Source organism: Kwoniella europaea, chromosome 1 (assembly GCF_036810445.1).
Source record: "Kwoniella europaea PYCC6329 chromosome 1, complete sequence".
Lineage (NCBI taxonomy): Eukaryota > Fungi > Basidiomycota > Tremellomycetes > Tremellales > Cryptococcaceae > Kwoniella > Kwoniella europaea.
In genome coordinates this window covers 12,382,430-12,406,314 of record NC_089487.1, presented here as the reverse complement: position 1 = coordinate 12,406,314, position 23,885 = coordinate 12,382,430, and the positions used below count along the sequence as shown (strand labels likewise).

The following is a 23,885-nucleotide window of genomic DNA, read 5'->3' as shown; positions in this document are numbered from 1 at the left end:
CGTTAGTAATCGTATAGGGATATTAGTAATTTGGACTAAATTTCGTAATGAGCGATTTTTCTCTATTCTCTATGCAAGTTTAGATGAATGGTTAATAATCCCAGTTCCAGGTATACTTGTATATATCTGTCCAGCTGGTAGTGAGCCTTTTGATCTGAAGTCATATCGTATATACACTCCATCTTTAAGAACATCGAATCACCATCTCAGATTACTTACACGGATCGAACATAAACATTACGAGTAGATCCAATCGAGCAGATCAACGCGTTATAAGGTGGCGAAAGGGGGTTCTCTGTTCTGCTTTGGACGGGAGGTTTTTCTGATCAATCATCTTACCCTACCCTACCCCATCGAACAAGAACCTTTACTATTCCATACCAGTGAAACGTGAGTCTATTCTATCTGAAGTCAGGTGTGATGAACGTTTGTGATGATATGACAGAAAGATGTGCTCAAAGGAGGGGAGAGTTCGTCTGATGATAAATTGTCATTGCGCTACCTGACATTCGTTGATTTGTCATGTTGAACTGGTACAAAATCAGAAACTGATCGACCATAATTTTTTAATTCATAACATAGATATACCAACCACACCCATCGATCCATCAACTCAACCCCCTCAGATCACCTTTGTTCATATAGATAGTTGGAAAGTGGGATATATAATTTAACAGGTGAGCCTTTGTTTGGTACTCATCGCGATCCTACAAAAAGGAAACATCAAGGGATCTACGCCTTGTATCTGTTTCGAGCCATTTTGACAATACATCCCGTCGAATTCCCTATACTCATTCTGTCCTCTGGCTTCTATTTCTATCTCTCTACGTTCTCTGCTTCATGCTCTTTAATATTCAAACATCACATCGCTGGTCGATCTTCGTTTAGAAAAGAAAAGTTGAAAAATAGCTAACAAAACTGTCGCTCCCCGTCTATCTCGCCACTTCATCCACGTACATACAATCAATCGTCATCCACCATCAAAACCCACCACTCTTCGCCTCACTAACCAATCAACAACCTCTCTTTTACTCTTTCTCGGCATACACCCAATACGTCTCTATCACTCGCTGTGCGATCGACGTATTGGTTTAACAGGAATCTCGCTTATTCGCGTATTCACTCGAAAGACTCCCAAACTCGCTATACCATCTGTGACGTATAATATGGTGGATAGTTTATAACCCAACGCACATTAGTGTGATATATCGTTATTAGCGATTCAAGGTATCTTAGGCTCAACTATCAGCTTAGTCATATCAGAATAATCAATCTTTCATCCGTATACATACCCTCAATCCCATTCAGTCTTCCTAATCAATCATACATCCCAACATGTCGGCGATTCCAACTTCGAACGGTGGTCATGGTGTGGGGACGATACCCGAAGCTACAGATGAAGAAGGTATCCCGGACGATACGAAAACAGTGAGTCATCTTCGTGTCGACGTTATTCACCTGTTTATTTCGAGTCTTTACTGACATGATCATCTGCGATTCAGAACCAAGCAACAAGTAAAGTCGTCAACGTTAAAGATCTTCCATACATGTTCGATACCCTCAAACCACCTTCTGCTACCCATACTCACGCTCTCGGTACCCCATCACTATCTTCCCAAAATTCCACTCCAGAATCAGAGGCTGAACCAGTCAGTCCTCCCAACCTTTCGCAACTTCAACACGCCAAACAGGATTACCACCCATCGCCTCTTGGAGGTAGTGAAGCTCATCGATCCTTAAATGGTGGACACGATCATGCTCATCCCCCTCTAAGTTCAAGTCTCGCTACTGTCGGAAGTACAGATTCACCCAAAGTCCATCATCCTCAACCTGGCTTACCTGATATTTCATTTCCGTTCCCAAACTGTACGCAATAATTCCTCTCTTTTTCCTCTTATGTCTTGTCTGACACTGTGATAATGGACTTTAGTCCGCCCTCTCCCATCAACTACCAATTCACCTCTTCCAGGTCATTCTATGAATATTCCGCCACCTCCTGTCAGCGGATTGACTTCCGCTCAGATGTCAAGAGCCAATTCATCCGCATCGGTCTACGCTGGATCGCACCATACCCATGAAAAACATCCCGAGGTTCAAACTCGATCTTCCAGAGCTCATACCACTACAAGTAAACCTACGATGTTAGCTGAACATGGAGCTAAGAAATCATTCTTGCACAAGATGTTTCATCCCAACGAAGCCAAACACGAAGCGAAACTTGCTGCTCATGCTCAAGCTCAAGCGCAAGCTGAAGCGAAAGCGCATCATGAGAACTTATCTGTCGACGTCTCACGTCAACATTCCAGCAGTGGCTATAACTCGCCCAGAAGTCGATCTCCTCAACCTCCAAGTCGAGATGCTACCCGATCACCACCTTTGACTCCCTCTACTCCACCTGCCAACGTATCTGATTCGGATCATTCAAGACCTCCCTCCAGAGCACCAAGTTTCAGAAGACAGAATTCAGGTCAGGATCCTCATGCCCAACCTCCTACCGATAGAGATAGGAAGGGCGCTTCCACACCTCCCGTTCCAGCTCCGGCCTTACAGAGGAAACTTTCCGGTCGATCCGCCTCCCACGGCTCCACAGGTGGTAAAGATAAACCTGTTGCCTTGGTTGGCGGTCAACCTGTTGCTGTTGCCAACAAACAAGAAGTCACTAGCAGCTCCGGTAACAAATTCACCCTTAAGGATCTCGTTGGATTAGGTGACAACGGACCTAAATTATCTCGAAAGGCATCTGCCAATGGATCTCAAAAGGGATCTGATCGAGCATCTACCAAAGCTGGATCAGAGTATGGAGGGGACAATGCTTCTACTGCATCGTTATTGAAGAAATACGGTATCTGCGACAAGGCCGCTATTGGAAAAGGTGCGACTGCCGTTGTCAGATTAGCACATAAATGGGATAGACGAGAAGAAAAGCTATACGCTGTCAAAGAATTCCGAAAGAGAAGGAAGAATGAAACTGAAAAGGACTACGTCAAGAAGCTCACATCTGAATTCTGTATATCATCGACACTTCATCATATCAATGTGGTTGAGACGGTCGACTTGGTTCAAGATGAACAACATCACTGGTGTGAAGTCATGGAGTACTGTCCAGGTGGTGATCTTTATGCTGCGATCAAAAAAGGTGGAATGTCAAGTTCAGAAGTTGAATGTACCTTCAAGCAGATCTTACAAGGTATACAATACCTTCATTCGATGGGTGTAGCTCATAGGGATATCAAACCTGAGAATTTATTGTTAGACGGTAGAGGTCATGTCAAGGTGAGTTGAGCGTTTTTGTTTGTATTTCGTAAGTAAAGTATGTATGTATGCTGATGAAGAACGGTGACTGTTCGTAGATTACCGATTTTGGTGTTTCCGATGTATTCAGGATGTGTTGGGAGAAGAAAACACACTTGTCAAAGGGGTTGTGCGGCTCGGAACCGTATATTGCTCCAGAGTTATTCGATCATAAAGGTGTGTTATACTGATCCTCCATATTATCTGAATTACCACTGATTCTGGGTCTTGTGTAGAATACGATGCGAGACAAGTAGACGTCTGGGCTGCAGCGATTGTCTTCTACTGTATGCAATTCCAAGAACTACCGTGGAGAGTAGCCAAAACGACCGATACGACCTTCGCCACTTACCTCTCGACTTACAAAGGAGACGGTACGACTGAAAAACCACCTACGCCCGCACCTCTGAATAACCTCATTCCGAGAGAATGCAGGAATGTGGTGAAACATATGTTGGATCCTGATCCGAAAACACGTTGGTCCGTCGATGAGGCGTTGAAAGATAAGTGGTTAGCTTCGGTGGAAGTTTGTGTGGAGGGTCAGAAGAATTCACATACGCATACTAGTGCAGGTATGGATGTGGTCAAGCTTTAAAGGCTATATATAGGCCGGGAGGAGGTGCTGGAGATTAAATGTATATACAATAGATGGATGTTCTTTCATTCAAAGACATTCTTGTATACATCATTTTCATTACATTATATTTCTTTTTTTTCCCTTTTCTACATGGTGAAGTTACTTGTGGATGTTTTCGTGTTTATAGTTTCACACTTTCATTGATGTTCTCTATACGACTTTTTGACTTTATTCTCACTTATATATATTCACTCGTATGATAATCAAGCGTAAAAGCATGTAAAAGGATGTTGATCATTTTCTTTTCAATAGCAAGGTGTATGGTGAAGGAACTGATCGTTCTCCAACTTGCTCGCCTGGAATAAACCCTGTGCATATTTCTCGGGCTACGTTGCTGACCATAAGTAGAAGAGATAAAGAAGAAGGAAGCGGAAGGAGGATTCTTATGAAAACCGTCGTTTTGTTTATTACATAATCGTTCCGCCACTGACTTTTCGTTCGTTCGTTCGTCCGTGTCAATTGAGGAACTACTGTAAATAATGTCCAAAAGTAGGTGGCCAATTTGTTGATTAATCATCATCTTCCATCTATCTTCATATCTGCACATCAACCAGTTTCTATGAGATAGATACATCCCCAGTACAATCCGATTCGATATACCTCGAGACTTAAGATCAAACCAGACGAGAATAAGAATTAAAAATGGTACGTACCTCCTCCTCCTCCTCTTTCTTGGTCAATCCTCGAATCGGTACCATACTGACCAACTGGAATTGATGTAGTCTAAACATCACCCAGATTTGCTGATGTGCAGGAGACAACCTGGTATTGGTGAGTATTTCAACTTCATAATAATCATTACCGCTTGAAAAAGAACGGTCGGTCCTGACCTATAAAGCTGTTGATACTGATTACTTACATTTCAGCTATCGGTCGAATGTGTGAGAAATGCGATGGTAAATGGTAAGTCTATCAGTCATCTTCTCATGTCCTGTTTTATATCCCATATGAACCGGATTGGTCTGGAATAGCTTTGGTCTGGACGTTCCCAGCCTCAAAGAATCAATCAACCTCCATCTGTCATTTGATTTTTACCTATACTGACTACTTCTTCTTCACACAGCCCGATATGCGATTCGTACGTTCGACCTATGACGATCGTAAGGATATGCGACGAATGTTCATGTGAGTGTTTATCATTTGTCACCCATCACCTACCACCCATCAAATGTCTTTAGCTTGGTCGTCCCGTCCTGTAGCGTAGTATTGGGTAGTAGCTAATGACATAACCAAATGATGATAGTCGGTACGGCAGCTGGTAAATGTATTATATGTTCTTCACCAGGTGAGTAGGCCTGTCCCTCTTGAGATTCTCAAGGTCCTCAGTCCGAATCGATTTGGAATGGAACTGTAACTGACGACATTTGGTGATCCATCTGTTCAGCCATATCAGATGCTTATTACTGTACGGAATGTACGAGGTTGGAAAAAGATAGAGACGGTTGTCCGAGAATTATCAATGTGGGTATCTCTTTTCTTCTTCTTGACGATGATAAGACCAAATCCGATCAACCCACAATGTCCATCTCTCATGAATAACTCTTCCCTCTCTTTACATCGAATGGACTGATGCTGATGTCGTGCTTCTCGCGATATTACAGATGGGAGCAAGTAGGGTCGATGCATTCTACGAGAGAAAGAAATTGGGGTGAGTAACATCCTATCGTTTATCATCATTTACTGTATGTATATATACTGACTCGATGGACTCGGTGGTTCATACAGGTTGGAAAAAGGTGGTGGATTCAAGAAAGGATAACAATCCGATATACTTCATATTGCATTCCGCCCCTATTCCTCAATTCATTCCCTTCTCCCACCAACACTGATATCCATCTCAATCCGATTTTCGTCGCCAATTCGATGAATCCATTTTTAACCCTCATCAAATTCGTAAAGTCGTAGAAAAACAAAATGAAATGACTGGACGGACTTATGCGATATACGATTACAGTTCGTGACTGTTCTCATAATTATGGTATACTATTATATATGATGCAAGATGTAAATACGTAAATATGCAAATAGTGCAATTCAAAGGCGATTGAGAGATTATTTGAGCGAAAGGACATAAGAAATTGTACATATTGTGATTGATTCTAAACTATGGCTCTGTGCAGAGAAGGTGTACATGTTCAACGCGAATGATCCGCCCCATTGAGATCTCAGTTGAACGAAGGGCATTGGTGATCGTACACTACATCATAGAATCTCGTAATACACGCAGTGAACACACAAGCAGCAGACAAGTTGACGATGAAAGCATAATATATACATATTGCTTTTGATTTCCCTGATTATTTACGCTTACATATAATATGGAAAAAAAAGTAAAACCTTCGTAGGAAAAGAAGAGGAAGAGGAGGAGAATATATAAGAATATACCCGGAGGAAAGATTATTGATCGATTGGATCAAATTAGGTTTTACACCTATAGAAGGGATAATTTGAAAGATGGAAAGATAGCGAGAGCTGAGATCATATAAAAGTATTGGGGGTAAATCCATTTGTGATTCTCGATTCACCCTTTTTCGTTATTATGATTGTAATCGACCTATTTACTTGCTCTTGAGAGATCTCCAACGGGGATCAAGAAGTGCGAGGTATCCTTGGTGAGCATACCTGCCAAAGCGGTGTACATGGCGATGAAAGCGGTGATCTGTGGGGACGTGGGGACGTGATGGAGCCGATGTCAGCGATGCCTTATCTGAGTCGATGTGTATGGGCGAACAAAAACTTACAATACCGAAAGCACCACCTGCTTTGTGAGTTGTAGCTGATTCAGTGAATTCACCGGCAGCCCTATTCAAGTAAAACATATCTCACAGATTAGCACCATGCCATTACCATAAATTATTTGAGGTTTTAAAAAAGGATTAATCCACTTACAAGAGCCAGAAGGTAATATCCAAGAAGAAGAACAAAGCTACCAAAGCCATAGAAGATCTAAGACATGCGATGAGGAATAAGAAAGTGATGATACCCCATACGGCGAGGTAGAAACCTAATGCATTGGCGAGCATTCCTTTGTCGGTGTAGGCGGCGGTGACCTCGAATTGGGGGATGTAGAGGGCTGATAGGATATGGGGAATTAGCATTTTGATTTGGGATGTCTCATGTGTGGATGACAATAACTCGAAGCTGAAAACTCACTAGCAAAAGATAACCAGAAACCACCGTAGGATGAGAAAGCAGTAGCACCAAACGTATTACCACAAGCCCATTCTTCGATACCGGCAATCAACTGGACCAAACCACCGTAACCTAGGGCCATACCTAGGATGACATTGGGTACGTTTACACCTCTAGCTGAGACGTTGAAGAATGACAAAAGGAGGGTGGTACCGGCGAAACTGAATGAGTCGCATTAAAAATTTCAGCAATAGAGTCACATTTGAGAATGATCGCCAAGATGTCGTAAGGGGTATTTATAGAATAGAAAGGCTGTCGGTGCGGTGCGGTAGACTAAATTCCCGGTATTACGGTATGATTCCAAAAAAGATCATGTGGGACAACAAAACAAACAAAGGAAAGAAGCAAAGAAGGGAAATGATGCGTTGAGACACAAATCCCATTGGAAGTAGTGGATGGATGAAATCGATCAGGATTACTCACCCCAATAAACCCAATGGAGCAGGATTGGCAAACTTTCTGTGGAACACTGGGAAAGCAGGTTGACTGGTATCTACTGGATGACCACCTGGAGTGATGAACCTTGCCATGGGTCCTCCACCACCTGTATATCCAGGTGCGGCGTTGTTGCCATTGTTGCCGTTGGTGTATGTACCGTCGGTGACGTGGGAATCGTGTCCTGCGAGACCGTGTTCAGCAGCGATTTCGTTCTTGGTAGCCATGTTGTGTGATTACTGAATCTATATTTATTGATTATAGCAATAAGAAAAGTAAAAAAAACAGTAGGAAGATACAATTGGAATGTTGGATTATAGATCGAAGTGGGGCTTTCAACCTAAAGTATGGAGCTTTGAAATTGGAATTGGGATTTGGTTCTTTCTGTCAACCTACTAAAATTGAGAATAAACAAATCACTCGTAGTATAAATATTTTAAACGAGGTCTGACCGTACGATGCGGACCGGTCATTGGGTTATATGATGATAACCGACACATCACACACATCACACCAAAATGGGACCCCACAATCCCCAAGGATTTCATCTTTGTTCAACATTCGAATCGTAATCGTTGACACATGATCACCGGTAATGGGTATCAAACATGAGTATGACGGGGTCTGTCTTCGACTGTACTAGTAGTGTAGTGTTGGTACCGCACTCAGCAGTCTCACTCCCCTTTGTAAGCCATACAGCAAACCTAAGTATCGAACATTCCCGATGGTCTGGCTCATACGATGATCGTAGCCGGTTATCACAAGCCATCGAGATGCCGTGCACCCAACATTTTGACTGTATGAGTGTTACATGTCGAATGTTGGTACTGCGGATCACAGACACGACCAATCATGCGGAAGATATCGGTAATCCTGTGTGAACGACGTCGACACGTACGTCTAGACTGAGTCTTGTCTGATAGATTGAGCCCCGAACAAGGGGTGGGGGGTCCCTCTCGGGTTGCAATTGTGTAAAACATAACTTGTTTTGATCGGTCGAAACCGGTATGGAACATGTACGTAGATCAACTTGGCAGTCTTTTTCTTTTCTCATGTACAGTATCTAGTTGAACACAAACACAGAACACTTCTTTGTGCTCTTGGCAAAGATGATGTGACTAGACTAGGTTATAATCGACATACAATCCGAGTAAATCCTACGATCGTTATGTGACTCTCGTGGAAGACCGGCTGTACTCTTAAGCTGAAAGCTGGATGTTATGAGGTTTGTATGTTGATGGGCACCGAATAGCACGTCTGAACAATAGTTAAGAAGACCAAGATGGTCCGGTTAAGATGTACGATTTATAACCATCTCATTTCGTGTGAGAAATGTAAATTTGTCGGTCATTGACCATCTCGTACAGCTGCAGCAGGTACCATTCCAACGGTTCAGGTGTTATGTGACCTTTACGCTATATCAAGTATATGAAGTGAGGCGAGTATCTAAATTTGGATACGGAGAATTATCAATCAATGGTAACAATCGTATTGCGATCGATCCCTTGATCAGATTTCATCTCCAAATCCCAAGGCGACTCTGTGGGGCACGAGTCATGTCGTGCTGGGTTGATTGATAGGAATTACATGCAATACATCAAGGTTCTCTGCAAACGGAAGGAAGAAAAAGATAATAGGATCTGAAACAACTCTTGTAAAGTATATGAATATATGAAGGTCGAAAGCCCAGATCAAATGATAAGAAAGGAAATGTAAATATAAGAAGTTTCTTCGGAGAGATGTTATCTACACATATTCGACAGTATCTCCAATCAATTGCTTATCTGTTCAGGTTGATTCGTCGAATCTGACATTTCGATATCTTCTCCATTCCCGACTCCATTGCCATTTCCATTTACCTCTGCCGCATTTGTGATACTTTCAGTTGTAGTTGAAACTGGGACAGGTATAGCCGATGAAGTTGAATTAGAAGGTGGTACGGATGAAGCCCAATTTTCAATATTAATACCTCCAATAGCCCCATTCGTGCCAGTACTAGTACTAGCCGTGGCAAGTCCATTCACCTGAGCGCCAGTACCTGTTGTAGTAGCAATAGGAGGTGATTTAGATCTCCTTTTCTTGTGGACTGATCCGGAGGCCGATCCCGATCCATTACTATTCTTATAACTCTGACGATGTTTCCTTCCTCCCGTTCCTTCATCTTCCGAATCACTCAAGGAATTTTCATTCTGTTTCTCTTTATCCCATAATCTCATCGGACGACGGACTTCTTTATCTTCCGTATCTTCAAGTTCGTTATCATCTTCATCGTCATGTCGCAGTTTCGGTACGTCTAATGGAAAAACAAAATCCACATTATTTAGTCCGGGCCTTTGAAAGGGAATATCGTTGGGGGAAGAATGCAAAATCCCACTCACCCTGCAAAGGTACACTGGGAGCTGCGTTCTTATCTCTCAAAACTTCAAATACAGCTTCTTTGACTTTCTGTAGGTATTCGGGTGTATTATGGTCGGTCATGTTACTCGGTCGAACGTCGAGCTCGTACGTTGGTCCGTAGTATTCCCAGTACTCGTTATTGGGTATATCTGAGAGAAATGCAATACGTCAGTCATGATTTTTTTCGTTATACAAGCTTCATGAGCCAAGTACATGACCATATCCCGCACTGTGATAGTACAATGCCGTCCAGTCTTGAGGAGGAAGAAGGTCACATTGATCAAAGGGGGTAGGGTCTCTGCAAATCGCCCACAGAAAAGCCCAAAAGAGAAACACTCACTCTTCTGCAATTCCACCCCGGCCGCCAAACCTGTTTCATAAGCCCAAGTCCTACTAACGCTCTTGACCGTATATCCACCACCACCAAGTAAGAGTAGAGGTAAATGGAACGATTTGACGAATTGTACACAGGCGGCATGACCTTTCATCGACAAGTTGAATGAACCTAATCTATCACCTGATAAGGAATCGGATCCGCACTGGAGGACGATCGCTCCGGGTTGATACCATTCTATCACTCGTTTAATCACCTATAACAATCGCGCGATGTTTGAAATTAGCACTTTTGATGATGATTCGAAATCAAAACTGCACTCACAGGTTGGAATATATCCTGATAATTTTGATCATTTATACCATCTCTCAACGGCACATTCACCGCATAACCTTTTCCTTTTCCTATACCATTATCTCTTACTTCACCGGTCCCAGGGAAGAATTCACCATATTTGTGGAACGAACAAGTCATGACTCTATCGGTGGTGTAGAAAGCTTCTTCGACACCATCTCCGTGATGCACGTCTATATCGATGTATAAGACTCTCTGGTGGTATCTGCGGTTGACAGGGGGCTTCGTCAGTATGCGATCTCACTGAAGAGATGAAATGATCTTGTGCTTGTTGACCCACCTTAGCAATTCCAATATACCAAGTACAATATCTACGATGTTCAAAGAATCAGCTTCCTATCTCTTTTGAAGAGATTTAGATCAAGCTGACTGACCATTAACATAACAGAATCCACTAGCTTCGGCTTTCTTAGCATGATGTAAACCACCTGCCCAATTGACCGCGATATCGCATTTATCCCTTGACAATCTAGCTGCTCCCTCTATCATCATGAACATTTGACTAATCAGCTCTGAGTCCTTGAAAGCTCATTCAGCAAAAGTAGACATTGAGCTGAACACACCCATAGATCCTCCAGCGGAGATGGAACAGTATTCGAACAACCCATCGAATATGGGACAATCGTCTCCTACGTTATCTACGAACAATACCAGGAAATCAGCTTCTACTCATACCCATCATGCAATGAAGCAGTGGTTGCGAAGTTGAGATACTCACATTTGACCTGTTCCTTTGCGAACTGCTGAGCGTTATCTGGATTTATACGATGTAAGAAATCTACATATTCGTCGGTGTGGAATTGCGACATCTCCCTTTTCGTAGCTGGTTTAGCTCTCTACATATCCAGAAGTTGGATGGAGTTAGCTCACACCATTGGGAACAGGAGGAAGGAGAAAGTAAATTGGACATACGAAAATCTCCATTTTCTTGTATAGACCATAATTCATTACTAGGGAATGACACATCCTAATTCGTGTGGGTTTCATCGGATGCCCTATCGCGTCATAACTCATATCTTCAGCTTCTGTCTAAATGGAATGACAGTGTCAAGTGGTTATGCAAAACTTACCAGGTCCATAGTGATAGTTCCCAATGTCCGAATCGAAGAAATAACACTGAATGATGATAACAATGAAGTTTGGTCAGTCAGTCATATCATAACGACCGAACCTATCTTAGCCCTCTGAAGATTGGTGCATCATGTCGTCCCGGGACTTGCTTCCTCATGGACATTCACTTCAAGTTTCCTATGACTTGCTTTCGATGGGAATATGACTCACCACGCGCCTCTTGCTCTCACCAAGGATCGGTTCCATCGTTCCTCTATACCAATTTGACTGATGACTATTGATGAATTTGTTGTGCTCCTCGCGCAGGTATGTCTATCTATCTTTCCGAGATTTGTAAGCTTCCTCGCTGATGTCTTTCTTAATAACGCTCGCGGTAGAGTTTCCGGTTGGGTACTGTGATTATAGGCAATTTGCTTGCTCTATGAGGATGGGCACAAGATGCAAGATGGGATATGACTTGAGAGGAAGAGCGAGAGAGAGAGGGTGAAGAGGATGAATATCAACAGTGGAGGTGATTACCACATCAGCCTTGTCAGACTATCCCCGGATAACGCCGACACTTGTATGCTATCAATTTGATTCCGTCATTCACCCACCTCCATCTTTCATCGTCCATCGCGATATTGAGTGGATGGATTATCGACAAACTCCAAGTAGATACGATACAGAGCTATATACAACCTAGTAACAGCAAAAAGCAAATCCCCAACATGTCCTTATCAACCTACATAGATTCATTACCATACTATGACAAGCATCTCGACGACCCAAATCTCAAGTCGGCCGCTCAGGCATTGATAGATGCAGAGTTAAGGAGGACACCTCAGATAAATGATGAGGATGAGAGATTACCAAAATCAGTGGATGTGTTTCCGGTAAGTGATCACTCGTCGCTCTGTGTACATGTACCATACCAGTGACTGATACTGACATTCGTGAACATCTTGTTGGGTGAATTGTGTTATATGTAGAAATCACAAGAACTATCTGAATTGTTAAATCAATATCCAACCAAACCTATTCGATCGATTGATCCTTCGAAATATCAACCTCCTATAATAGGTGATAGTGCCAGTCTGGAAGAGTTGGAGAATGCCGAGAAGCAAAGTAAGGTCGCTGAAGGACATATGGCTTTGAGGTGGGTATCTATTTAACGATCTTTCGATCGGATATATAATCAATATTCAAATCGAACCCAAGTGCATGATCAAAAATGCATTACCGTCAAGTAGTATCTTTTGCTAATTCAAATCTACACATGTAGACTCGAAAACACCTCTCTTCTATCAACGTACGCCCCAAACGCCTGGCTCGTCCGAAACTTCCAACTCAACTCGCAAATCACCGAACTCACCTCTACCCTCGACCAGCTCAAAGAACAGATCGTCGATGTGAATCGTTCAAGGAGGGTATACCAGGAGGAGAAAGGTGGTCAGCTGGGTAAGTTGGAGAGTAAATGGCAGGATTTGATAAGTAGTAATGTCCAATTGGAGATGGCATGTAAAGCTATGGAAAGTGAAGTAAGAGGGTTGAGGAATAAACAGGAAGGTTTGGAGAAAGAGGTTGAATCGTTAGAGAAAGGTCAATGATCTTGCGACCTGGTGTAAAATGTAGAATAAAATCGCATACTAGATTAATGCATATATGTTGTACTTTCTTACTGATTGCTGTTTACTGAATTATATTGTCATGATAAGTCATGATATGACTTATCGTTTCGATGGCTTGGATCGATGTGTTGGAATCATTGATGATCATATATAAAATCTCAGCCCGTCGATGTTGATTGCTATACCGCAAGCTGTTCAATAGACATAGACCATTTCGTATCAATGATGATAATGATTATTTACCTGATTTCTACCTATCTAACGAATAAGCAAGAGCAAGAGTATCAAGCTACCAACCAATATATATATATGTATACAGTGTATCTCCAGACGAATGATTGGCATACGAGAGAAAAGAGCGTAATGGAAGGAATGGGAGTTGAAGTGAGAGTGGAGAAGAAAAAAAGTCCATTGATTTAAATTATCTATTATCGGCGAGATCAGTTGACTTGAGCTACGAACCAAGATTTAGATGGAGATTGGTCATTCTCAGATATTACGCAAGTGGTATTACTGAGGTATTCGGTGTTGGGCACGTTGGTGAGTGTAAAACCTCTTCGACAGGATTCTACAGTAAGAGGCAGTGAAGTCAATACAAGATGTTCGGGTGACGGAACACTGAGTAGTACTCACCAATCACACAGTGTCCTTGTTGACAGCTGACTTCGGAGACACCAGGAACGGCTCCGCAATCTGATCGTGATCCATGGATATCAGTGATATTGTCAACATATAATATCATATCCCAGCCCAGCCGGATGATACTCACCAGCACCTTCACCAGGACAAGCACCGCAAGACCAAAGTAACGAGCTGACGCTATATTCACAATCAATCAGTCAACATCCTATCCCACTATTGATGATATTTTATTTGATCGAAGAAGACTTACTCGACACACTTCCAAGAACCATGAGATTCACAAGCTTTCTCCTCATCCTTGCATCCCAAGAGATTCTCTACTCCTCTTTCATCTTGTTCTCTCATCTTGATAGCTTCATGGAGAGAAGGTGATCGTTTATAACCACCTGGACTGGCAGATTGGGTAGGACCAGGTTTACAGATGAGTTTGTGTTTGCTACCGCCTTTCTTCTCACCTCGTTTGTAGTGGTTGGGTCGGGTCCAGGGTCGGTAGCCGTCCTGTAAGTGGGAAGTAGTGTCAGCTCGCTAGATTGAAGATCAAGAGGGAAGATATGAACAAGGTTTGAGATGAAAAGTGAAAAGGACAATGACCAAAATGTGAAAGTGGCAGAAAAAAAAAGCGATTACAGTAGTGGAAACAACCTCTGTAGAAGACTATATCATACATCTACCATGTATTGACACTATCAAGCATGGTAACATCAGAAGAAGGAGGGAATATTACTCACGTCACATTCGCATTTTCGTGTGTTGGGATTGTAAGCTACAATCGACGAAACAAAGACATCGTCATCACTCTGTTCTCTTCTCACTCTCTCGTCAGCTCCAATGGGACAGTGGCGACTCACTTTGATGATCACCTTTACAAACACATTTCGGATGACCTCCTCCTCCGTGTCCCTTCCATTTCCAACCACCACCGCGGTATCCATCATCTAACTCGGTATTGGGGTAATCAGGACAGACACATTCCTCATAATGATATCCTCCTTTTTTAGCTTCAGCTTCTGCTCCAGCTTCGACATCTTCTCGTTTCTTCCAGTAGCCACCGTGATCTTTGGGTTCTTCATATTCTGGATAACATTTACAAGTTTGGGGATCACGAGTCTTGAGATCATAGCATTTACCGTATCCCCTGATATCGAGATCGTGGTTTGGGGTGGTAGGTGTTGGATCGGATACGACGAGAGATGAGAGAGTAAGGAGGAGAAGAGGGGATAGGAAAGTGGCGAAGTGCATGATGGAAAGTGTGACTTGTTTTTAGCGTTTTTGGTATTTGAGTTTGGATTTGGATTTAAAGTCGTATTTCTAACAGCGGGAAAAGGATGAAAGACGTTTTGCGAAGTAGAGTAGGAGTTGAGCGAAAGAAAAAGATACGAAGGATTCTGTATGGGATGAAGGAAAGGAAATAAGAAGAAAAAATCGTTGATGAAAGAAAGGTAGATAGGAAGTGATGGGGAAGGGAGAAAACAACGTTTTATTATACGATCGATTTGTACAGATCCATTTCAACATCGATCGCTAATCATGTTGAATCGTATCATCACCAATCCATCAAAACGTTTTATCTTTCATGAGAGCACAGGATGTTAGCTTTAGTGTGATGGTGATTATATTGATTCAAGAGGAATGATCATCACATCGGCTCTGTTCCTACGTTGTTCTCTCATTCTTCCTTATCAGACCAGAGGGTGAGAGTGGAGCATGTTATTGTTTTATTCCCCTAGATCTATGTTCCCCTCCTTTCGATGATGACTGACTGATTCATGACTTATCCTCTTCGGTCCTTGGCTCTTATCGGACTTGGTATATGAATCAGCCAAAGGAGGTCCTTTGACTTGAGTGAAATGTTCAAACTCTATTTCATTCTTTGCTGTCGTCTCAATCTTGCTCAAGGACCGCTCCGTGGGATTCGGTCAGAGGTCAAGATGAAGGAGAATCATCAGTATAAAAGGTCTGTCAACGTCCTAGTCGAAGACAAAAGATACAATCGAAGAAATAATGGAAAAAGAAAACCAATGGGGAGGGTCAAGATTTCTTTCTAGATCAAAATCACAATCAAATTGAATCCATCGAGCGCACATTGTTTTAGTCTCGTTTCACAACGTTCGCTGATCTGCTTTGTTTTTCTCTCTCTTTTTTGTTTTCCCACGCGCACTGACACACACACGCACAAACACGCAGGGTTGATCAGCTTGATCGATGGTATCGACTTACTAACATGAAAATATCAACATACGTCAGGAAAAGCTGTGCTGATGATTCGGTCAGACGGGAAAAGAATCGAAGAGAAATGATCCGCCCGAAGGTATCATACGGACAGAGTAGATAGAGATCGATCGAGCTTGTTCTGTATGTTTCCATCTCTGAGTCGAATGGTGAGAACAAATATGAAACCAAGGTAAGACGGGCGTTACAGCTAATGCCACGTTACTCAGCACCGACCAATCGACGACATTCGGTCTATAACGAAGATCAAAACAACCCAAAAAAAGATTTGACTGCTAAATTTATGAAGGGGACTGAAGGGGACCGCCACAAACTCATGTTTTCGTCTGAGCGCAGATAACTTACAACAGGTAAGTTAACTTACCTCCACTCACGCGTTACGGTATCCAAGCACTGCAGATCAATCCATTACTTCCAAGAAAAGGTCAATCTACTCGCATAGTCGACAGGAGTAATCTCAGTACTGAGTCCAACTGAATCCCCATCAGCACCCACCCGAAATGTCGAGATTCGTAGGGAGAGGTTTGGATAAGCTTTGGTTCTGGTTCTGTGGAGTAAGTCGGAATATGGTCCTTCGTTTCACTTACCTATATATTCTCAAGCTGATCGTATCTCCCTGTTGACATATACTCTTTCTTCTTTTAGCTGCATATCGTGAGTGACCATCCATCTATAGATACTACAGATCCAATCCTGTACCATTCAGAGATACTAACCCGTTTCTCATGCGATCATAGCCCATTACCCTCCTACTGGACCTCCAAACGATCTACCCAAAACATTGGCTTGCCAATACCCCCTTACCAGTCCTATTCGAATATTCCATATCCCTAGCCAGAGATCCCATCTTAGGTGGGGCTCTTTCAGGTTCAAAGGAATTCAACTGGTTAAGGTACTTTTTGTATTTGGAAGGCGGGTTCCAATTACCTTGTTTTGCTATTGGTGCTTGGGGATTATGGAAGAGTGAGTATCGCATGTTACCTATCACACTACCAAAAGAGTTAGTGGACGCTTATACTTTGATGGTGATTCGCCTGTGGTAGATGATAAGAGGGTTTATCGTAAGTACCCATTTTCCCCTGGCTACGCAAGATCTCTGTCATAAGTTTTACTACGTGAATTGTAGCCATAGCTAATGGAATTTGATTTACTCTCGTAGCTCTCCTCCTAGCTTACGGTGCCTCAACAGCTACAACCCTCATTCCATGTCTTGGAGCGATATTCACCGCTAGCCCCACTCCGCCATTCACAAACAGAGAGATCATAACGCTGTTAAGCGAATATATACCGTTCCTGTTGATCCCGCTGGGTATGGCAATTGACATGGGTGTGAAATTGGTCAAGATTGTTGGTATCGCTCAGGAAAGGAAGAGGGTTTGATGAATATGTATCTAGGAAGAACAACGAGGGGTATGTGCATCAATGCTAGGTATTTATTTATCATAGATATATGCAGTATATAGAAGGTAATACAATATGACATAGATGGATTTACGCTTTCTTCAGCTTGGTTGGTGATCCACTTCCAGCATACAATAATAATCCAATTCCACCTATTCCAACCAAACTGCTTAACACCTTCTTCAGCTCCGACTTGTCATCTTTTAAAGGTCTCTGCCATTTGTTCGTGTCCAGTTGTCCTACTTCAGTCAATTCCTCTTCGAAGTCTACGTCTTTGTTCTTCCTTGCGATCCTTCCTGTAGGCTTGGCTACGATCTCCCATTTGCTTTCCCTGAGCTCATTCGATAGAGGTGATAGCTCAGCTTGTTTGGGTGAAACCTCCACTCTGGCTACGGCTCCGAAGAAATCTGTCACCAAGATTTCTTCAGGTGGGACGGAAGAGAGTGAGGTGGATATTCCGGGATGTGATTGGATTTTCACTGGGTCGTATATACCGAACTGACCAGAACAAAGAATGAGCAATCGTCACGTTTGGAAACAAAAGCTATATGCTTCTGGAAGGATGTGATGAGACAAAGTGGACTCACAAAGTCCTTCAGGGTAGCTGTAGAAGTTTTGCCTAAAGTTTCCAAGTACTGTAAGATGTAATGTGTGAACGAGTCGATGACAGCCACACCTATATCCATATCGTTATGATGCTATGCCCCAGCCCAATTAGCATCTGGAACTGATAAGGGAATATGTCGGAGGTAAGGAACGGACATACCGAATAACTGTTCTCGCCCAACGATGACGAACCAGTCGAAGTTATCTCTGGTGAATAGAATTTCGAATACATCGTATTGGCTTGACAAGTGTCAATGGTGAACAATAATTTGTTATATCTGGAAAGAAGCCATTACAACCTCAGATTAGTACGATAGGTGGATAATTTGAGAAGCACCAAACATCACTCACCTCCTCTTCTCCCACATCTGCTCGACCGCATCCGCGACATCATAAGCCGAGACTTCTTCGTTATCCTGAAATTTTAGGAACTCGTTCCCTCCATGTCCAGTCATGTAGATGAAGACGTTGGATGATGCATCGGAAAGTAATCGTTTGGATCGTGGGATTGATGGATCATGCCGTCCTATTCGACGTATGTGATTGATCAGTAAACGACGTCTCTTATACCCCAAAGATTACCATACAGAGATCCGTACATCCGTACAAAGAGCAACAGTCCAATTACCGACTATGATTATGATTATGGCATGGTAAAGTAACGATTGCCCTACTTACCAGTCAAAAGCCTTAAAAAACTCTCAACCGTAACTTCATAACCCCTATAATCAACTTCTATACCTTCCCCATACAGATCCATCTGTCTTCCTTTATTCGCATAGACCGTAGCTGGGAAAGCATTTCGGGGGTTACACGCTACGTCGTCTGAAAGCATTAGGATGATGTTCGAGTCGGGTAGACCCAGTCTCTTGAGTGTACGATACATTGCTAAAGTATTGGCCATGTGCTAATCACCAAATTCAATTGTTAGCTCAATCAGATAATCTTGAGAAAATAAATGGACATGGACGTACTCGATAATTGAACCAATATCTTGATGAACACACTAATACTGCCCAATTGTTCGTATGTCTCCCTGTACTTGTTGAGTTGGAGAATAACTCAGATAGTTGCGAGTCCAGCTGAGCGTTTGAGTTTGAGGCTGAACATGATGTTATTGCTAGAAGGGTTGTCAGGATGAGGTAGATATAGCGTAGGATCATTCTGATCAGCAGAGTTGGATTGAGCAGGAAAGACAACGCCTGATGTCTAGATCTCAGGAAGATCGTTTCGTAGGGCCAATATGAGGAGGTAGAAAGCGATCTTAATGTTACAAGTTGAACAAAGGTGGACCAATATATATGTTGATGAATCATCCATCCATAGGAATTGGATCCGGGAACTGCAACTCAAACTCATTCGCGTATCTAGATCTCCACTTTTCAAGTCGAACAGTTCGACTTCACATTTCTTCTCTTCTCTCAACATTCATTTCATCTGCTTTCTACCACCCTATCGTATCTTGCATACATATCTTCACGCTTTCACAACAGACATCAGTCCCAATAACCTAGGCACTGAAGAGCATAACTCAACATGTCCGATCTAGAGAACGAATTGCTTGGTTTAGCGGAGGATGATCCCACTCGAAGACCATCTAAGAAGAGACATAATTCAGGTGGAGTGGGGGGTGGAAAGAAGAAAAGCAAGGCTTTGTGAGTACATACCCAACCCTCAATCACCGAGATCCATACATGAAATCTATCTGCCGTATCGTGGCAAGAGTCTCGAGTCTTGATACTGATTGTCGATTGAACTTGTAGCGAAGAATCGGAATCAGAGGGTGAAGCAGATATGGATCTCGAATCCGAATCTTCAGATGAAGAAGATGCAGTAACCACATTCGCTTCTAGCTCTTCTGCAGCTAACAACAGGAATAAAGCGGGAGGGAGAGGTGTAGGATCAAACCCGTATCCTTTAGAAGGGAAATATAAGGATGAAGCTGATCGAGAAGCGTTAGTATAAACCCTCCTTCATCATCTCGAATGTTATTGACGTTTGCACAATGTAGTCTCGAGAACTTGCCTGAAATTGAGCGAGAAGAGATCTTGGCTACGAGACTAGAAGAGATGCAGAAATTCAAAGATTCACAGGCTCTTGATGCGATGTTCAAAACTATTGGTGGGGATGATGATGATGAAGACGATGAGGGGCCATCGAGGAAGAGAAGTAAGTCGAGTCAATTTAAACATGCTCAACAAGCTCAGTTTATTCGTTTGCTGATGGAAGAGGATGGTGTATCGTTTGATCATCAGGAAAACACACGAGTGTAACGAAAGAAGCTTCAAGGGCTATGTCCGATTTGAAAAATAAGAGAAAAGCGAAGGATGAACGAGCACAAAGACGGGTACGTCCCCCTCATTCTGTCTGCTATCGTAACATCAAATGAGCGGTCGAGGATACTGAGCTATCGCTTGTGGTATATAGGCAGCGAGACAAAGTCAAAAAAGACATCGATCCGCCTCACCCGGCTCGGATCACTCGACAGAGGACGGAGAGATCTCACACTCTCAATCACAATCGCAATCACAATCATATTCCCAAAGATACTCTCCTCCCCATTCCCCAGGATATGACAACAAAAAGAAGAACCTTTCGCCGAGCAAGGACTCGAAAGAGGACTTGGACGGTGTACCTGCCAATAGACAGGAGATCAACTCGGCGAGGTTGAGTAGATACGAATTGGTTGATATGATGTATAAAGATGGCTTCGAGGAGGTTGTAGTTGGTGAGTCGAATTTTTCATAGAGGACCTTCGCTCAAGAAAGGAGAAAGACATGAGTTGATTTTGGATGATGGTTGTTAGGTGCATATGTCAGATTGATGGCTGGAGAACCTGATGAACAAGGTAGACCCAAGTATCGAATACATAGGATCAAAGGTCAGTCGAAACCCTTCCTTACAAGTAGGCTCATCAGGATGGACAAAGACGTCAAGCTGAACTGTACTTGTTTGTGATCCCGCAGAAGTCGACACATCAGAGAAATTCGGTGCATACAACATAGAGTACAAAGGACGAAATGTCCGAGATGCCAGAGGATTATTATGTTCCTATGGAAAGATGACTAGGTTATTCAGAATAGCCGATGTTTCCAATGGTGATTTTGAAGAAAAAGAATTTTCGAGATTTTCCATGACGAATAAAGTTGATGGAGTGAAATTACCAAAGAGGAGCGAATTGAAAGAGAAACATGAGGAGATCAAAGCGTTGAGGGATAGACCTATGACTGATGTGAGTTGCATTTTAAATCTACCTCATAAGAAAGTAAAACCTCACAGAAAAAACAAAGATACATGGCTGATTGTTTGACGATGATCTAGGCCGAAGTAAATCGACAAATCAATACTCGAAAAGCACATGACCCTTCTGCCAACCGATCAGCCTTACTCAAAATATCTCAACTCCTGTCAACCAGGGATCTGGCCACACGTCGTAATGATGTTCACACGGTTGAGATGATAAATAGTGAAATCATCAAACTGGGTGGTGATCCCGCTACGGGACAACTAGTTAATAATGGTGAACAATTGACAGAAGGAGATGATTATGAATTGAGGATTCAGAAGATCAATGAGAATAATAAGAGGAAAACGAAAGAGATGATGTTGAAGGCTCACCAAGCTGCGTTGGCTAGGAAGAAAGCTGAAGAAGCTATGATAAAAGCAAAAGCGTGAGTAACACGATGTAAAAAAAACTATATATCTGACTCTGAAAAGTAAAGCTGATTTGATTGATGGGTCGATGGTCGTATGTCATTGATAGCGCAACACCCGAAAATTCAACGCCAATCCCTAAACCTGATGTACCCCCTGCATCAGGCTTGAGAAAAGGTGAAACTCCCCAGGAATACGTGGCTAGAACGATCGACCTTGATTTAGGGGATTTCTAGAGGCTCAAATTGAGAAGAGACTGGTTATTGTAGTAGTTTTGCTCACTCCGAGTTGCCTGAATGGCTATCCGTTCATGATGGAAAGTTATACGTGTAGTATCTTGTGAAAACCTCATTATGCAACAATGATTGATCGAATCGCATGGGCAGATATGTAATTACCACCACGACGAGTTGACAATTGCACACCTAAGTTCTTTGCCGATTTTGAAGATTTTCTTCAAAAAGAAAGGATATGTTTTTGGGTTTGCATGTCATGCTATGTATCTATCACAAGTCCACCTCGAAATCCTCAATACTCAACAACCAAAACTCCCTTGTCTAATCCGAATGAAAGAGTGAATGGTGATGGTTTAAGCGAGTTTCTTGAAGACTTTAGGGGCGGCACAAGCCTAGACGTACAGAGGAACGAATAAAATGTCAGCGATGAAACTCGATCAATTCCAATTCTCTTTTGATGAAGCAGATCCCATCCTATCGATGCTGGGGGTCGATGTCGATTATATATTCTGATTTCCCATCTCCCATTTCATCGTATCATCCACATCCACACCCTTGATTCGTAAAAATGCAAGAAAGAGACTCGACCACTCAAACTCACATCGACACAGTGTAAAACGTGGAAAAACTCTTCCACACAATCTTCACCTGGGAAACCATTACCGGCTTCTACTTTTTCTTGACAGTGTTTGAAGTGGTGGACGTGTTCGGCACATTGTTTTTGCTCGCATTCCTCTCGGATAGCTGGTGCTGGCTGTGGTCGGTGGAGCAAGGATGAACGACAGGGAGGGTATGCCAAGAGTGTGATTGAGATGGATCGAAGGATCGAAGAATTGGTGATGGTGGATTGCGAGTGAGTTATAGTATATCGCATTATTTGTGATTTGCACATCGTGTGGATTAGACGAGTTGAATAGGTAGTTTGGATTGATTGATCATAATTAGCAAAAAAAAACCTGTTAGGTCTACATAAACCAGATATCACTCACGTCCTCAGGTTCCTCTTCTTCCTCCTCCTCTTCCTCTGCAGGCTCATCACCACCTTCCTCGGCGGGTTCCTCGGATTCCTCAGGAGCTTCGGCGTGGGCACTATGGATTTGAAGGGGATCAATCGATCAGTGACAATTCGATTTGATTTTGATACGTTTGTTCTTCATCGTCATCATCATCATCGATCTCAATCCATTCCTATTCCCATTCCCATCAATTCCCAAAGACCTGATCCAAGTTAATCATGTCGATCAACCGATCGACCCATCGCTCTTTCATATCGCCCGGTGTTATTCTTGTTCTGAATCATCGACATCGACAATCCGCCGATATCATCTTTTCCTTCAAGCTTCTTTGCAGCTTCCCCTCATCATCCATCACCCATTACGAGAAAACATTACCACCCTGCTCTATCATAAGACTCTTTGCTTCTCATTCTCGATGCAGTCATTGATCCCCGTTCATCCTACTACCTTATCCTCCTGTATCTCCCCAAAACAGATCCAGATAATTCTACTTACGTAGGTACGAAGAACTCCATCACACTGGAGAAAAACGATGTGCTCTCTTGTTGAGCAGGGGCAGCGGCAGTTTGTTGGTTCTCGATAGCCATTTTGGAGGAGTCGATGGAGATGTGATGATAGAGGGATGGGGAAGATGGTGAGATTATAGGTTATGGGATATGTTGTTACACTGGTGTTACTACTCGTTGATCCAATCTTCAATTGCTCGCATTTGACTGGACGCAACTCCAATCAAAGTCAACGGGATCAAATCTCACATCTCACATCTCAAAGGGGATCCTT

At 42.7% G+C, this 23,885-nt stretch overlaps 10 protein-coding genes across 10 annotated transcripts; 5 read left to right on the top strand and 5 right to left on the bottom strand.

Annotated features, from left to right (window-relative positions):
- Nucleotides 1-1,335: 1,335 nt before the first annotated feature.
- V865_004730 (uncharacterized protein) lies at nucleotides 1,336-3,886 on the top strand (the record flags this gene model as incomplete). The annotated part of the gene is made up of 5 exons (XM_066228507.1): nucleotides 1,336-1,428; nucleotides 1,503-1,866; nucleotides 1,931-3,273; nucleotides 3,351-3,468; nucleotides 3,528-3,886. The coding sequence occupies 5 exons, from the start codon at nucleotides 1,336-1,338 to the stop codon at nucleotides 3,884-3,886; spliced, it is 2,277 nt and encodes a 758-aa protein (XP_066084604.1).
- Nucleotides 3,887-4,570: 684 nt separating this feature from the next.
- On the top strand, nucleotides 4,571-5,687 carry V865_004729 (uncharacterized protein; the record flags this gene model as incomplete). The annotated part of the gene is made up of 8 exons (XM_066228506.1): nucleotides 4,571-4,603; nucleotides 4,651-4,699; nucleotides 4,795-4,831; nucleotides 4,992-5,053; nucleotides 5,172-5,213; nucleotides 5,313-5,389; nucleotides 5,530-5,576; nucleotides 5,654-5,687. 8 exons carry the CDS (start codon nucleotides 4,571-4,573, stop codon nucleotides 5,685-5,687), a joined length of 381 nt encoding a protein of 126 aa, XP_066084603.1.
- A 795-nt stretch (nucleotides 5,688-6,482) lies between these two features.
- Nucleotides 6,483-7,782, bottom strand: V865_004728 (uncharacterized protein; the record flags this gene model as incomplete). Its single annotated transcript, XM_066228505.1, has 5 exons — nucleotides 6,483-6,587; nucleotides 6,670-6,730; nucleotides 6,818-7,001; nucleotides 7,082-7,281; nucleotides 7,544-7,782. 5 exons carry the CDS (start codon nucleotides 7,780-7,782, stop codon nucleotides 6,483-6,485), a joined length of 789 nt encoding a protein of 262 aa, XP_066084602.1.
- A 1,545-nt stretch (nucleotides 7,783-9,327) lies between these two features.
- Nucleotides 9,328-11,957, bottom strand: V865_004727 (histone deacetylase RPD3; the record flags this gene model as incomplete). The annotated part of the gene is made up of 11 exons (XM_066228504.1): nucleotides 9,328-9,848; nucleotides 9,934-10,101; nucleotides 10,293-10,542; nucleotides 10,611-10,845; nucleotides 10,921-10,951; nucleotides 11,015-11,122; nucleotides 11,204-11,278; nucleotides 11,359-11,476; nucleotides 11,553-11,635; nucleotides 11,711-11,756; nucleotides 11,922-11,957. 11 exons carry the CDS (start codon nucleotides 11,955-11,957, stop codon nucleotides 9,328-9,330), a joined length of 1,671 nt encoding a protein of 556 aa, XP_066084601.1.
- A 464-nt stretch (nucleotides 11,958-12,421) lies between these two features.
- On the top strand, nucleotides 12,422-13,300 carry V865_004726 (uncharacterized protein; the record flags this gene model as incomplete). Its single annotated transcript, XM_066228503.1, has 3 exons — nucleotides 12,422-12,586; nucleotides 12,683-12,849; nucleotides 12,976-13,300. 3 exons carry the CDS (start codon nucleotides 12,422-12,424, stop codon nucleotides 13,298-13,300), a joined length of 657 nt encoding a protein of 218 aa, XP_066084600.1.
- A 461-nt stretch (nucleotides 13,301-13,761) lies between these two features.
- V865_004725 (uncharacterized protein) lies at nucleotides 13,762-15,202 on the bottom strand (the record flags this gene model as incomplete). The annotated part of the gene is made up of 6 exons (XM_066228502.1): nucleotides 13,762-13,889; nucleotides 13,955-14,014; nucleotides 14,091-14,140; nucleotides 14,214-14,461; nucleotides 14,692-14,726; nucleotides 14,812-15,202. 6 exons carry the CDS (start codon nucleotides 15,200-15,202, stop codon nucleotides 13,762-13,764), a joined length of 912 nt encoding a protein of 303 aa, XP_066084599.1.
- A 1,490-nt stretch (nucleotides 15,203-16,692) lies between these two features.
- On the top strand, nucleotides 16,693-17,572 carry V865_004724 (uncharacterized protein; the record flags this gene model as incomplete). The annotated part of the gene is made up of 4 exons (XM_066228501.1): nucleotides 16,693-16,746; nucleotides 16,930-17,155; nucleotides 17,236-17,253; nucleotides 17,352-17,572. 4 exons carry the CDS (start codon nucleotides 16,693-16,695, stop codon nucleotides 17,570-17,572), a joined length of 519 nt encoding a protein of 172 aa, XP_066084598.1.
- A 111-nt stretch (nucleotides 17,573-17,683) lies between these two features.
- On the bottom strand, nucleotides 17,684-19,362 carry V865_004723 (uncharacterized protein; the record flags this gene model as incomplete). Its single annotated transcript, XM_066228500.1, has 6 exons — nucleotides 17,684-18,091; nucleotides 18,181-18,291; nucleotides 18,360-18,477; nucleotides 18,551-18,725; nucleotides 18,878-19,106; nucleotides 19,174-19,362. The coding sequence occupies 6 exons, from the start codon at nucleotides 19,360-19,362 to the stop codon at nucleotides 17,684-17,686; spliced, it is 1,230 nt and encodes a 409-aa protein (XP_066084597.1).
- Nucleotides 19,363-19,735: 373 nt separating this feature from the next.
- V865_004722 (uncharacterized protein) lies at nucleotides 19,736-22,089 on the top strand (the record flags this gene model as incomplete). Its single annotated transcript, XM_066228499.1, has 9 exons — nucleotides 19,736-19,854; nucleotides 19,963-20,154; nucleotides 20,211-20,368; nucleotides 20,455-20,546; nucleotides 20,627-20,927; nucleotides 21,006-21,080; nucleotides 21,166-21,431; nucleotides 21,521-21,870; nucleotides 21,963-22,089. 9 exons carry the CDS (start codon nucleotides 19,736-19,738, stop codon nucleotides 22,087-22,089), a joined length of 1,680 nt encoding a protein of 559 aa, XP_066084596.1.
- Nucleotides 22,090-22,442: 353 nt separating this feature from the next.
- Nucleotides 22,443-23,692, bottom strand: V865_004721 (uncharacterized protein; the record flags this gene model as incomplete). The annotated part of the gene is made up of 4 exons (XM_066228498.1): nucleotides 22,443-22,481; nucleotides 22,691-22,843; nucleotides 23,079-23,178; nucleotides 23,601-23,692. The coding sequence occupies 4 exons, from the start codon at nucleotides 23,690-23,692 to the stop codon at nucleotides 22,443-22,445; spliced, it is 384 nt and encodes a 127-aa protein (XP_066084595.1).
- Between the last annotated feature and the right edge of the window lie 193 nt (nucleotides 23,693-23,885).